Source organism: Drosophila persimilis, unplaced genomic scaffold (genome assembly GCF_003286085.1).
Source record: "Drosophila persimilis strain 14011-0111.01,24,50 unplaced genomic scaffold, DperRS2 tig00000808-arrow-arrow-pilon, whole genome shotgun sequence".
Classification (NCBI taxonomy): domain Eukaryota; kingdom Metazoa; phylum Arthropoda; class Insecta; order Diptera; family Drosophilidae; genus Drosophila; species Drosophila persimilis.
This window is the reverse complement of record NW_020825357.1, coordinates 1,119,554-1,135,014: the sequence shown is the minus strand read 5'-3', so window position 1 is coordinate 1,135,014 and position 15,461 is coordinate 1,119,554. Positions and strand designations below refer to the sequence as shown.

Genomic DNA, 15,461 nt, shown 5'->3' with positions numbered 1-15,461 from the left:
TACGAAGAAGAGAAACCCGAGGAGATCCAGGAGCTTCCAGAGGAGGTTCGTGTGGTGGAAACCATTTCCGAAGACGGCAAGCCCAAGAAGAAGAAGATCCGCACTCGCGTTATCAAGAAGGTCAAGGGAGACAAGCAAGAAGTCACCAAGATCGAAACCGTCGAGGAGGATGACAAGCCTTCGGAGACTACCGTCACCGTCGAAGAGGTCCCTTACGAAGAGGACAAGCCCGAGGAGATCGAAGAGCTTCCAGAGGAAGTTCGTGTGGTGGAAACCATTTCCGAAGACGGCAAGCCCAAGAAGAAGAAGATCCGCACTCGCGTTATCAAGAAGGTCAAGGGAGACAAGCAAGAAGTCACCAAGATCGAAACCGTCGAGGAGGATGACAAACCGTCTGAGACTACAGTCACCGTCGAAGAGGTCCGCTACGAAGAAGAGAAGCCCGAGGAGATCCAGGAGCTTCCAGAGGAGGTTCGTGTGGTGGAAACCATTTCCGAAGACGGCAAGCCTAAGAAGAAGAAGATTCGTACTCGCGTTATCAAGAAGGTCAAGGGAGACAAGCAAGAAGTCACCAAGATCGAAACCGTCGAGGAGGATGACAAGGTACCCGAGACTACAGTCACCGTCGAAGAGGTCCCCTACGAAGAAGAGAAGCCCGAGGAGATCCAGGAGCTTCCAGAGGAGGTTCGTGTGGTGGAAACCATTTCCGAAGACGGCAAGCCCAAGAAGAAGAAGATCCGCACTCGCGTTATCAAGAAGGTCAAGGGAGACAAGCAAGAAGTCACCAAGATCGAAACCGTCGAGGAGGATGACAAGCCTTCGGAGACTACCGTCACCGTCGAAGAGGTCCCTTACGAAGAAGAGAAACCCGAGGAGATCCAGGAGCTTCCAGAGGAGGTTCGTATGGTGGAAACCATTTCCGAAGACGGCAAGCCCAAGAAGAAGAAGATCCGCACTCGCGTTATCAAGAAGGTCAAGGGAGACAAGCAAGAAGTCACCAAGATCGAAACCGTCGAGGAGGATGACAAGCCTTCGGAGACTACCGTCACCGTCGAAGAGGTCCCTTACGAAGAAGAGAAACCCGAGGAGATCCAGGAGCTTCCAGAGGAGGTTCGTGTGGTGGAAACCATTTCCGAAGACGGCAAGCCCAAGAAGAAGAAGATCCGCACTCGCGTTATCAAGAAGGTCAAGGGAGACAAGCAAGAAGTCACCAAGATCGAAACCGTCGAGGAGGATGACAAGCCTTCGGAGACTACCGTCACCGTCGAAGAGGTCCCTTACGAAGAAGAGAAACCCGAGGAGATCCAGGAGCTTCCAGAGGAGGTTTGTGTGGTGGAAACCATTTCCGAAGACGGCAAGCCCAAGAAGAAGAAGATCCGTACTCGCGTTATCAAGAAGGTCAAGGGAGACAAGCAAGAAGTCACCAAGATCGAAACCGTCGAGGAGGATGACAAGCCTTCGGAGACTACGGTCACCGTCGAAGAGGTCCCTTACGAAGAAGAGAAACCCGAGGAGATCCAGGAGCTTCCAGAGGAGGTTCGTGTGGTGGAAACCATTTCCGAAGACGGCAAGCCCAAGAAGAAGAAGATCCGTACTCGCGTTATCAAGAAGGTCAAGGGAGACAAGCAAGAAGTCACCAAGATCGAAACCGTCGAGGAGGATGACAAGCCTTCGGAGACTACGGTCACCGTCGAAGAGGTCCCTTACGAAGAAGAGAAACCCGAGGAGATCCAGGAGCTTCCAGAGGAGGTTCGTGTGGTGGAAACCATTTCCGAAGACGGCAAGCCCAAGAAGAAGAAGATCCGCACTCGCGTTATCAAGAAGGTCAAGGGAGACAAGCAAGAAGTCACCAAGATCGAAACCGTCGAGGAGGATGACAAGCCTTCGGAGACTACCGTCACCGTCGAAGAGGTCCCTTACGAAGAAGAGAAACCCGAGGAGATCCAGGAGCTTCCAGAGGAGGTTCGTGTGGTGGAAACCATTTCCGAAGACGGCAAGCCCAAGAAGAAGAAGATCCGCACTCGCGTTATCAAGAAGGTCAAGGGAGACAAGCAAGAAGTCTCCAAGATCGAAACCGTCGAGGAGGATGACAAGCCTTCGGAGACTACAGTCACCGTCGAAGAGGTCCCGTACGAAGAAGAGAAACCCGAGGAGATCCAGGAGCTTCCAGAGGAGGTTCGTGTGGTGGAAACCATTTCCGAAGACGGCAAGCCTAAGAAGAAGAAGATTCGTACTCGCGTTATCAAGAAGGTCAAGGGAGACAAGCAAGAAGTCACCAAGATCGAAACCGTCGAGGAGGATGACAAGGTACCCGAGACTACAGTCACCGTCGAAGAGGTCCCCTACGAAGAAGAGAAACCCGAGGAGATCCAGGAGCTTCCAGAGGAGGTTCGTGTGGTGGAAACCATTTCCGAAGACGGCAAGCCCAAGAAGAAGAAGATCCGTACTCGCGTTATCAAGAAGGTCAAGGGAGACAAGCAAGAAGTCACCAAGATCGAAACCGTCGAGGAGGATGACAAGCCTTCGGAGACTACCGTCACCGTCGAAGAGGTCCCTTACGAAGAAGAGAAACCCGAGGAGATCCAGGAGCTTCCAGAGGAGGTTCGTGTGGTGGAAACCATTTCCGAAGACGGCAAGCCCAAGAAGAAGAAGATCCGCACTCGCGTTATCAAGAAGGTCAAGGGAGACAAGCAAGAAGTCACCAAGATCGAAACCGTCGAGGAGGATGATAAGCCTTCGGAGACTACAGTCACCGTCGAAGAGGTCCCGTACGAAGAAGAGAAACCCGAGGAGATCCAGGAGCTTCCAGAGGAGGTTCGTGTGGTGGAAACCATTTCCGAAGATGGCAAGACCAAGAAGAAGAAGATCCGTACTCGCGTTATCAAGAAGGTCAAGGGAGACAAGCAAGAAGTCACAAAGATCGAAACCGTCGAGGAGGATGACAAGCCTTCGGAGACTACCGTCACCGTCGAGGAGGTTCCTTACGAAGAGGAGAAACCCGATGAGGTGGAAGAGCTTCCAGAAGAGGTTCGCGTGGTGGAATCTTTCTCTGAAGACGGCAAACCCAAGACGAAGAAGATACGCACTCGCGTAATTAAGAAGGTCAAGGGTGATAAGCAAGAGGTCACCAAGATCGAAACCGTCGAAGAGGATAACAAGAAGCCAGAGACAACAGTCACGGTGGAAGAAACTGATCTGAAGACTCCATTTGGTGGCAAAGTGAAGCTTAAGAAGAGAGTTATTGTGCAAAAGCCTGAAGATGAGGAGACTGTGGTCGAGTTGCCTGAGAGAAAGTCTGTTATTCTTTCAGAGAAGGAAGATGGTACTCCCACAAAGACTGTTGTCAAGACACGAATTATCAAAAAGATCAAAGGCTCCAACATGGAGGTAACTAAGATTCAAACTGTCGAGGAATACGAAAAGGAGCCAAAGACAAAGGTGACAGTAGAGAACTTTGAATTGCCCTTCCCTGAACTGCCAGAGGAAAAGATCTCTGAGGTAGTGGTACTACCCGATGAGGTCCTGGAGTCGGAAACAGTAGACGAAGAAGGTGCGCCAAAGATTGTGAAAACAAAGAAACGTGTGATTAAAAAGCCGACGAGTGACAAGATGGAAGAGGTTACTCAAATTGATATCATTGAACAAGATGATGCAGAGCCCATCTATTCGATATCAGTGACAGAACAGCCTCTAACCGAATCGAAACCGGAAGACAATAAGTCCTTGGAGCTGCCGGAACAAGTGGCAGAGCTGGAATACACTTCTCCAGATGGTACCAAAAAGAAGAAGACAGTCAAGTCCAGGGCTTTCAAAAAGAACCTCGACGATAAACTCGACGAAGTGACAACGGTTCAGACAGTCGTCGAAGACGACAAGGAACCCCTGACAACAGTTCAAGTGGAGGTTGTGCCTGCTGATGATTTCGCCCCCATACCGATTGAAGAGTTGCCGGAGGAGACAACATTCACCGAGGAGCTGGACAGCAATAAGAAGCCAAAGAAGAAGACGACGAAGACGCGTACCTTCAAGAAACAGGGACCAGAGGAAGAGGATCTGGAATATTTCCAGATACAAACAATCGAGGAAGAGGGCAAAGAGCCCTATTCCTTGATACGGGTTGTAAGCGATGAAAATCTCTCTGATATCGCCGATATAATCGATATTAGTAAATGCGACGATGAAAAGGTTTCACCCACCAACAAACACAAACAAAAGCCACACAAAAAACCCAAGGGTAAGAACACAAAAAACACTATCTACACTATCCATTCTACATTCATTCTACAACACAAATTGAAGTATACGCATAAATTTCTTAGTTTTTTTCAACATTTTATTCAACTTAAAGTATTCTTATAGTTCCTGATATCTAGATCTGTAAATAACATATTTTCTTTAAACATTCCACACGAAAAAAAAACCCCACACACAAAACAAAACACAACGAAACAGTGGAGAAACAAGCAAAGCCCGAAAACACAACAACCGAATACATAACGACATTCAAATCTGTACAAAACGAAGATGGAGAGACCACAATAGAAACCGAACAGAAACGAATCTCTCAGGAGGAGCAAGGCATCGTTGTTGAGGAGGTACTCAGTGATACCGAACCCATTCCAGAAGACACTACAACACCACAATCAACACCACACCTTGAAATTGTTGAAGTCAGCGAGCCAACAGGTGATTTTTACTTTATAAACAAACTATACTATGTACAACATGTACTCCATATACTATACCACAAGCCGCGTCTCAAAGAACAAAGAACAAACGTCCTTCAGTCATTCAGTCTTTCAGTATTTAGCAAAAGAATCACACTCGTAACATTATACAAAACATAAAGACATGCAAACATGAGAAAACACTTCATAAATTCTCACAAAATATTTACTAACACTGCACTTTTCTGTACGTGACATCCAAAAATTCTGAAACCAAAAACGAAATTGCGTACATTTTCAATTGAAATGAAATCTCTAACCCACACACAAAGTAATTTTTTTTTTTGCAAGCGTATGGTATGTTTCCAAACACTTAACTTTGTTCCACACAAAGTTTGAAGGTGTTTTAAAGCATTATATAAAATGCAAATATAAGAGTGTACAAAACATTAGTCTAGCTCTAACACAAAAAAACACACATAATTCTTTCTCGAAAACAGACCAACAGAACAACAAAGAGTACACTATCACAGAACCCGAAGATGTTGTAAGTGCAGGAGACGACAAGAAGGAACCCAAACAGAAACAGAAACAGAAAAAGAAACCATCTACCAAGGCTCCCATTGAGGGGGAGACAATTGTTGAGGAGGAACAGGAGCAGGAGGAGTCTCCTACTGGGGAGACACTGACAGAGGAGGGTCCTACAGGGGAGACGACACTGACAGAGGAGGGTCCTGGGGAAAAGACAGGGGTTAAGAAACGCAAACCAAAGAAATTAGTGGTCATAGAAGAGGGTAAGGTTGAGGAGAGTCCTACTGCTACTGGTGAGAAGAAAGACAAGCCCAAGAAAAAGAAGGTCGTTAAATCGAAACGGGATGAATTGGATGAGTACATACAGTTCCTCATCCATCAGGAGATACCCAAGACAGTCATTCAGGGATATCAGCGCACGGAAATGGAGCTCCCGCAAAGGGCTCGTCGTGATTCGTCCTTCAAGCAACCCCAACCAATGAAGCTGACTCCCATGAAAATCGAGAAAATGGAATTTAAACGACCCAAAATGTTGGAAATCACCTCGGTGGCCGAATTCCCACAAATGCTGAAGCTGAAAACGCCCAAGCAACGCCCGGAGGTGGAGAAAAAGAAGAAGGCCGAAGCTTCCTTCAAGAACAAGAAACTCAAGAGTTGGATACGGTTCATACCGTACTCTCCGTACTGCTTCCCGTATGTCCTGACAGAGTTGGATACCCATCGGGAGAGTGGAGAACTCTCTCGCAATGTCGAAGAGGCCGAAGAGGTCCTGCGGCTGCGTCCCAAGAAGTTCAAACACCGCAAGCCCTCAAAGGCAGAGCTAGAGCAGCCCGATCTCGAGACCTTTGACTCTGAGGAGAGCCAACCTTCGGATGAGGAGCAACCCAAGCCCAAGTACAAGCGTGGAAAGAAGAAAACGGAGGAAACTCCTGAGGAAATTCGAAAGCTAAAACTTGGCAAGGGCAAGATTCCACAGAATGTCGAAACCTTGGAAGAGGTTCACTTGAAACCCGTCAAAATCGAAGGCAAAGAAGAGGATATCGAAGAGAAACCCCAAAATGTGGTCGAAGAGGAGGCTCCAAAGAAAAAGAAGTCCAAAAAGTCCGAGAAACCACAGGACACAATCCACTTTGAGCCCTTGGAGCTGACAGATTTCGAAAGAACTTCGGAACAACCTGGAGAATCGGATACATCTATCGTTGAAGACACTGAAACACTCGACAAACCCAAGCACAAGCGAAAGAAGAAGGTTACACCGTCACCCGATACAATTCAGCACAAAATCACTCCAGGAAAGCCGAAGGACGTTGAAGAAACTCCCGAGGATGATCTAAAGCTGCGCTACCGTCAAGGCGAACGACCAGAGGATGTCCAGGAAGAAGTGAAACTTAAGCCATTCTTCAAATATGAAGTTGTGGAACTACAGCCAGAAGTCACTCCCGAGGAAACAGCGGAATCGCCGAGGAAACCCATCAAAGAACCCAAGAAAAAGCGCAAGATTAAGGTGAAAACTGATCTTGAGGAAAACACCATTGAAATAGTGGAAGTTTCACCAAAAGATACTGATGAAAAGATCTATGAAATTACCATCACAAGTTCGGAAACAGATCAGGTTGATAGAAAACCCAAGAAAACACTCAAAAAGAAGGTCAAACGCATGAACCAAGAGGAACTTGAGCAATTTGTGGCCGAAATAAAGGAAGAACCTGAACAAAAGTTCTATGAAACTCGTACAGAAGACTTCTTTGAGGTAAAACTCACGGAACTACAGCCTGAGGCTCCTTCTGAGGAGCAACCCAAGAAGCGCAGAATCCTCCATGAAAAGGGTAATGAAACAGAGATCCTTGAAATCGTTGAAACTTTGCCTTCTGAAGGTGAAGAGCCGCTCTATGAAGTAACAATAACCTCTAGCGAAGCAAAGGAGGAGGAGAAGGTTATTCCTTCAAGAGAAAAGCCCAAGAAGAAAACCAAGAAAATGACAAAGGATGAACTCGATGCCTACATTCAGCAATTGATCAACGCAGAGATTCCCTTGACAGAGTTAGAGAAATACGAGAAAATCGATGTGGATGGCAAGCCAAAGAAGGCCAAGAAACAGAAACCAAAGCCTCAGGAACCCGTCTTCCCAGAGGGTGAAACGCTTCAGATCGGAGTCACGGAACACGAGCCCAAGGAAAAGCCAAAGGCCAAGAAGCCCAAGGCCAAGAAAATCATCAAGGAAGAGGAAACCCTTGAAACGGAGATAATTCCGGTCTACGATGAGTTCTTGATCAAGAAGATCGATTCGGAGCGGGCTCCACAGGAGGAGATCGAAGAGCCAGAAGAGGAAATCGTCCCGGAATTGGATGAAATAATTGCTGATCTACAGGAAACCCTACCCATAGTTGTCCTCGAGGAGGTAGTGGACACTGTGCCACTAGTCATTGAAGAACTCGACATCCAGGAAGAGAAAATCACTAAAAAGCGAAAGGTCAAGACCAGGAAAGGTTCCAAAGTGTACGAGATTGAAATCATTGAAACCGAGGCTCCCGAGGATATCCCCGAAGAGGCGAAGGTCATCGTGATAACCACAGAAACAACAGAAGATACGACGGATGCTCCTGAGGAAGATAAACCGGAGGCACCCAAGAAAACAGTGAAAAAGGTGAAGAAGGAAAAACTAAAGGAATACATCGTCAAGGTTGTGGAAGAGGCGCCTACAGAGCTGATTGCGGAGATATCCGAAGATTATACACCGGTTCCAGAGCGCGAGAAATCGCCAGAAGAGGACATTACCTCCTTTATCACGACTGTTGTTGAAGAGGAAGCCCTGCAAGAGGTTTCCCCAGAAGAGGAGAAACCAGAAGAAGTTCGAAGCCTTCCCAAGGATAAGAAAAAGAAATCTGAAAAGCAGAAAAAGGTGAAAATAACAGAAACGGAACCTGAAAGAACCCCAGAGACATTAACCATCACAGAAGATACTGTATCTGTAACTGAATCAGAGGAAGCACCCCAAGCCGAATCATATTCTGTGGAAGTTAGGGACTCAACACCCAAGAAAATCAAGAAACCCGCCAAGAAACCAAAGGAAGAGGCCCCTACAGAGCCCATATCTGAATTTACAATTCGGGTGGAAGAACTAGCACCCGAAACAATCATCGAAGAAACAGTCAATGAGGAGGGACAGACAGTGGAACGTGTGATCACCAAACGTAAGCTCAAAAAGAAGGCTGGACCCAAGGAATACCTCATTGAAGTGATTGAAACCTATGAAGAGAACAAACCCGAGGCAGAAGTCGTAATACAAACCACAGAAATCACACCAGTCACGGAGGAACAACCCCAGGAGGAGCACAAGATAAAGATCGTCAAGAAAAAGAAGCCCAAGACCGAAAGTTTGGACAACTTTATCCAAGAACTGATCGAAGAGGATATTCCGAAGCCAGAACTGGAAGAATTCGAAGTTCGTGTATCGGAGTCCACGACATCGGAGGTGAAGAAACCCAAGAAAATCAAGAAACAACACAAGAAAACCACTCAGGTGGTGGATGGTGTGCCCACAACAGTCTATGAGGTTATCATTCAAGAGTTTGAGATCGATCATGAAGATCTCAAACCCGTTGAAGTGGTAGAGGAAAGCGATCACGAAGATGTCGAGGAAACTCCCACGGATCAGCAAGTAAAGGTCGTTGAAGAGAAGCCCAAGTCCAAGCCCAAGAAATCAGCGAAAATCAAGGTGCTGGAAGAGGAAAAGCCAGAACCCGTCATTCAAGACATTTCTGAAGTGGTGGAAGTCCGTGTCACCGAAGAGGACGGTGTTCCACAAAAGGTTGAAGTGCGAAAGAAGAAGGTTTCACGGAAACAGGGACCCAAAGAACAGATATTTGAGATCACCGAAACCATAACGAATGATGAACCTCTGGCGGAGGTTTCCATAGTGGAGATTACAGAGGAGGAACCCAAGGAGGATGTTCCAGAGATCACGGAGAAAAAACCCATCAAGAAACCGAAGAAGCTGAAACCCGAAGAAGTCAAGAATTATGTTGTTAATGTTCTTGAGGAATTGGTGCAACCCTACAAGTTTGAGGAACCCGTCATTGAGGACCTTTCGGAAACAGTGGAGATCACTAAGGTCACCGAAGAGGATGGCACCGAAAAGAAGGTGGAAGTGAAGAAAAAGAAGGTCTCCAGGAAACAGGGACCCAAGGAACAGATCTTCGAGATCACAGAAACCAAAACGAACGATGAGCCTCTGGCAGAGGTAACCATCATCGAAGTAACCGAGGAAGAAAAGCCCAAGGAATCTGTTCCCGAGATCAAAGAAACGAAACCCATCAAAAAACCCAAGAAACTGAAGCCCGAAGATGTCAAAAACTACATCATCAATGTTCTGGAAGAATACGTCGAGCCCTATAAGTTTGAAGAACTCCCCGAGGACGTTGAAAAGGTACAACCAGTGATTGAAGACATCTCCGAATCCGTGGAAATCGTTAAGGTAACCGAAGAGGATGGCACCGAAAAGAAGGTGGAAACGAAGAAGAAGAAGATCGCCAGGAAACAGGGACCCAAGGAACAGATCTTCGAGATCACCGAAACCAAAACGAATGATGAACCTCTGGCTGAAGTGACTATAGTCGAGATTATAGAGGAAGAAAAGCCGGAGGAAGTTGTTCCCGAGATCAAGGAGAAGAAACCCATCAAGAAACCCAAGAAACTGAAACCGGAAGATGTCAAGAATTATGTGATCAATGTTCTGGAAGAATTTGTAGAGCCCTACAAGTTTGAAGAGGTGATACAAGAACAACCCATTATTGAAGAACTTCCCGAAACTGTGCAGATTACAGAAGTCACTGAAGAGGATGGTGTTCCAAAGAAGGTGGAGGTCCGGAAGAAGAAGGTTTCAAGGAAACAGGGACCCAATGAACAGGTCTTCGAGATCACCGAAACCATAACGAATGATGAACCTCTGGCTGAAGTTTCCATTGTGGAGATTACCGAAGAAGAGACCCCCAAGGAAGAAGGTCCGGAGATCAAGGAGAAAAAACCCATCAAGAAGCCGAAGAAACTTAAGCCCGAAGAAGTAAAGGATTATGTGATCAATGTCCTTGAAGAATTTGTGGAACCCTACAAGTTTGAGGAACCCATCATTGAGGATCTTTCGGAAACAGTGGAGATCACTAAGGTCACCGAAGAAGATGGCACCGAAAAGAAGGTGGAAGTGAAGAAAAAGAAGGTCTCCAGGAAACAGGGACCCAAGGAACAGATCTTCGAGATCACAGAAACCAAAACGAACGATGAGCCTCTGGCGGAGGTAACCATCATCGAAATAACCGAGGAAGAAAAACCCAAGGAAGCCGTTCCCGAGATCAAAGAAACGAAGCCCATCAAAAAACCCAAGAAACTGAAGCCCGAAGAGGTCAAAAACTACATCATCAATGTTCTGGAAGAATACGTCGAGCCCTATAAGTTTGAGGAACTTCCCGAGGACGTTGAAAAGGTACAACCAGTGATTGAAGACATCTCCGAATCCGTGGAAATCGTTAAGGTAACCGAAGAGGATGGCACCGAAAAGAAGGTGGAAACGAAAAAGAAAAAGATCGTCAGGAAACAGGGACCCAAGGAACAGATCTTCGAGATTACCGAAACCAAAACGAATGATGAACCTTTGGCGGAGGTGACTATAGTGGAGATTATAGAGGAAGAAAAGCCGGAGGAAGTTGTTCCCGAGATCAAGGAGAAGAAACCCATCAAGAAACCCAAGAAACTGAAACCAGAAGAAGTTCAAAGCTACATCATCAACGTCCTGGAAGAATTTGTGGAACCACAGAGGTTTGAGGAGGAGGAAGTCGAATCCGATGTTCCCGAGGAAATTCCCGAACAAAAACCAAAAACTCCAAAGCCAAAGAAACCTTCAAAGAAACCCGTGGAGCAGCAGACAATCCGCATTGAGGAGTTGGCCCCCGAAACCGTCATCGAAGACATTGTCAACGAAAAGGGAGAGGAGGTCAAGCAGGTGAAGACCACAAAGAAACTCAAGAAGAAGGATGGCCCCAAGGAGTACATCATTGAGATCACAGAAACGTACCAGGAGAACAATCCCGAGGCCATCATAGAATTCACAACGACTGAAGTGCCCTCGGAGGAGGCCGCACCGAAGGACGTCGCGGAGGAGCAACCCCTGAAGATTGTTCAGAAGATCAAGAAAAAGAAACCCGTCAAGGACGATCTGGACAAGTACATCCAAGAGCTGATCGAACAGGAGATCACGAAAACGGAGCTGGAACAGTACGAGCCAACAGAGATGGATGACAAGCCCAAGAAGCCCAAGAAGAAGGTGAAGACACATCACAAGACAACTGTGGACGTGGTGGATGGTTTGCCTGTGACAATCCATGAATTCAATGTCGAGGAAATCGAACCAGAAGTGGAGGAACCGGAAGAGTTGGAGATCTTCCCAGAGGACGTGCAGGAGCTGCCACAGAAGACAGAGGATTCTACGAAATATTTGGTCAACGTTGCCGATGAATTCTTGGAGGCCGTGAAACCCCTGGAGAGTCCCGAGGAAAAACCGATACCGACAAAGAAGGAAAAGCCCCAAAAGAAGAAAAAGGACAAAAAGGAGGAGATCCCCGCTGTTCCTTTGGAGGAAATCGAACAAACTGTGGAGGTCGTCGAGCAGCCCGATGAAGAGGGCACCATCAAGGAGGTGACCATCAAAAAGCGAAAGGTTCTGCGCCGCAAGGGTTCCCAGGAGAAGGTCTTTGAGATCACAGAAACCACCAGCGAGGATCAGCCCATTGCGGAGGTGACAGTCACTGAAGTGAACGCCGATGAGGTGGAAATCACCGAGGAAGAGCCCAAGCCCGTAAAGAAGATCCTCAAGAAGCCGAAACAATTGAAAAAAGATGAAATCGAGGAATATGTCATCAACGTTATTGAGGAATTCGTGGAACAGGCACCCATTGAAATCGTGGAAAGTGAGGCAGAAGAGATTATAGAGGAGAAACCCAAAAAAGCAAAGAAATCTCCCAAGAAATATACAGTCACAGAAACAGAAGAAGAGGCGGACTCGAAGGAACCTCAAGTACCAGAGGAGATATTTGTGGAAACTATGGAAATCGTCATTGAAAAGCCCGATGAAACCCCTGCCTACACTGTCGGTGTTACAGAGGAGACTGCCACAGACGATAAGCCCAAACCAAAGACCAAGAAACCTTCGAAACCCAAGACTCAAAAGCAACCCTCACAAGAGGAATCGCCAGAATATTTGGTCAAGGCCATATCCGATGAGCATATCCCCGAAGAAGTCTTCCCCGAACATACAACCATCGTCGTTGAGTCGGAGGAACCTGCGCCCTTGGAGGAACCATCCTTCCAGATCCAAGAACTCGAAACGGAGGCCGTGGAGCAGCAGATCACAGACGACAAGGGGGAAACCACCAAGCAGACGGTCACGAAGCGAAAGATCAAGAAGCAGGTGGGTCCCAAGGAGGAGATCATCGAAATTGTGGAGACCATGACGGAGGGGGACACACCCGAGTACGAGGTCATAGTGCACACCGAAGAGGTGGAGCCTCTGAAGGAGGACATTCCCCAGGAAGAGGCACCCAAAAAGGTCAGGAAAACAAAGAAGGTCCCCAAGGACGATCTCCACGATTATATTCAAAAACTCATCGAGCAGGATATACCAAAAACAGAGTTGGAAAAGTACGAAAAGATCGACTTGGATGAGCCGGTGAAAATGAAAAAGAAACCCGCCAAAAAGGTCAAGGTTCATGAGGAAAAACCCACCGAAAAACCCCAAGAATCCGAAGAAGAAACCCCCATTCCCGAGGAAGAACAACCAACGGTAGAGGAGGCCAAGGAGGAGCCAAAACTAAAGATCACTGTGAGAGAATTTTCGCCGGAAAAGCCCGAAGAAAAGTCTTTTGAAATCGTAGTGCTCGAGGAAACGGTCGAGATTCAACAGGTGCCCGACGAAGAGGGTCAAGTCAGGGAAAAGGTCGTCAAAACAAAGAAAATCAAGCAGAAAAAGGGTCCCCAGGAGGTAGTTCATGATATTGTCGAGGTCACGGATGCAGACACAAATGAATCTGAGATCACAGTCACCACGACAACTCCCTCGGAGGAGACGGTAGATGTCGAGCCTGTGGTCAAGCAGAAACGTACGAAAAAGATCAAAAAGGATGATGTCGAGGACTTCATCAAGGCCGTGATTGAGGAGGAAACTCCAAAGCCTATCGAACCGGAGGCTGTTGTGGCTGTCGCAGAAGAAACGCCATCGGAGCCAACGCCAGAAAAGCCCAAAAAGAAGGCCAAGAAGGAGAAGCCGGCAGCTGTTGAAGAGGAAAAACCAGAACCAGAGAAAATCTCTGTCGTGGAAAGCGTGCCGGAGGATACTCCTCAGCCAGAAGAGGTCTTTACTGTGGAGGTTTCGATGCCGATCGTAGAAGAACCCGAACATGAGATCGATCAAACGGAAGAAACGCCGAAACCTGAAAAGAAAAAGAAACCAAAGGCAAAGGTCATCGTTTCTGAGGAAGCACCAAAGGAAGAAGAACTCCCGGAGGAGCCTCTGGAAGTTAGAGAAATCGAATCCGATGTTGAAAAACCTGACGATAAAATATTCAGCATTTCCGTCAAGGAGGAAACCGCTTCAACAGACAAACCCCAAAAGAAAAAGCCATCCAAAAAGCCACAAGAAACCACCGAAGAAACTCCTCTCGATTCCTATCAAATTTCCATCAAGGAAAGCTCCGCAGAACCCCAGGAAGAAAAGCCCTTCACCATCGAGGTCATCGAAAGCGAAACGCAGGTCAAGGAGACCACAGATGCCGCCGGGGAGACCCACAAGGAGGTCACCACCAAGCGCAAGATCAAGCGACCCGATGGCGAGGGTCAAATCGAGATCATAGAAGTCTTGAGGGATGATCAGCCGGAAGCGGAAATCACAATTGTGGAATACGAGCCCGAGGCCCCCACCAAAGAGGATGAGAAACCCAAGGAACCCAAGAAGAAAACCAAGAAAGTCAAGAAGGACGACATCCACGACTACATACAAAAGCTCATCGACATGGAGACGCCCAAGACGGAGTTGGAGAAGTATGAGAAATTCGACTTTGAACCGACTGTCAGGGACAAGCCCACGGAAAAGCCCATCGATGTGGTTGAGGAAGCCCCCGAGGGCAAACCAAAGAAGGACAAGAAACCGAAAGCCAAGCAAACGACGAAGGAAGCCTCGCCTGTGCCCGAAGAACTGGCCCAGGTGAAGATCCTCGAGGTAGAAGCTCCCGAAGAAGAGCCTCTTCTGCCGGTAAAGATTGTTGAGGTCCAGCCGGAGGAGGTTCAAATCCAGGAGATCGTCACGGAAGAGGGTAAACCCATTCAGGAAAAGACCACCAAGAGAGTCCTGAAGAAAAAGGGACCCAAGGAGGATACCACGTTCAAGATAACCACCATCGAAAGCGAGGATAATGATTCCGTGATGGTCATTGTGGATGAGGAGCCACAGCCAGAGGCAGTCGTTGTTCCCGTGGAAGAACAGCCCGAAGAAGAGGTACCGAAACCCAAGCCAAAGTCCAAGAAAACCGTCAAGAAGGTAAAGAAGGAGGAGCTAGATGATTATGTGAAGAAGTTGATAGAAGAGGAGACACCAAAAGAGGTAGAAAAAGAAGAGGCTCTTCCTCTTCCCGAGGAGGAAAAGGTTCTTCCCGAGGAAGAGGATTCCCAGCCAGTAGAGGTAGGCCCCGAATCAACCAAACCCCAGACAAAGAAACCAAAGACCCAGAAGAAACCCAAGACAGAGACAGACGAACCCACTGAGCAGACATACGTGACGACTGTAGAGATACCCAAGGACGATGAGGAAGAGAGCACAACAACAACAACAACAAGCACACCGATACATGCACAAGAGGACACAGCCACTGCACAAATTACACCGCAAGAAGAGGCACCCACAGCAACAACAACAACAACAGCACAGAAAACAGTTAAACATAAACAGAAAACAAAACCAGAAACACACAAAGAAAGCCCTGAAACAGAAACAACAACAAGTAAGTTCGCTTTGGAGAAGCGCCCCCCACACACACCTACAAAAAAAAAGAAAAAAAAAAAAAAAACAAGTCCAAGAGAAAAAAAAAAAGAAAAAAATATCCCACCCCACGCCGACGCCGCCAAGCAGCAGCAAAAGCATATTTTTGCTCCGTTCACTTCTGCGTGTTTTACTCTTTTCCTTTTCCTTATTCTTTCCGTGTCTGTTTCTCCGTTTTGTCTATGTCT

General features: G+C 47.2%; 1 protein-coding gene across 2 annotated transcripts in view; it reads left to right on the top strand.

Moving 5' to 3' along the window:
* LOC6601226 (titin) overlaps positions 1-15,461 on the top strand; it is an 83,113-nt gene that overhangs the window by 53,258 nt on the left and 14,394 nt on the right. Inside the window, exons 22-28 of one of the 2 annotated variants that reach the window (XM_026993230.1) lie at positions 472-2,676; positions 3,103-4,234; positions 4,453-4,686; positions 5,168-5,307; positions 5,380-8,970; positions 9,301-9,966; positions 10,651-15,235. The exons of the other annotated variant lie outside the window; for it this stretch is intronic. Coding sequence (XP_026849031.1) covers positions 472-2,676; positions 3,103-4,234; positions 4,453-4,686; positions 5,168-5,307; positions 5,380-8,970; positions 9,301-9,966; positions 10,651-15,235 — 12,553 coding nt within the window. The remainder of the gene's footprint in view (positions 1-471; positions 2,677-3,102; positions 4,235-4,452; positions 4,687-5,167; positions 5,308-5,379; positions 8,971-9,300; positions 9,967-10,650; positions 15,236-15,461) is intronic. 2 annotated transcript variants of the gene reach the window in all.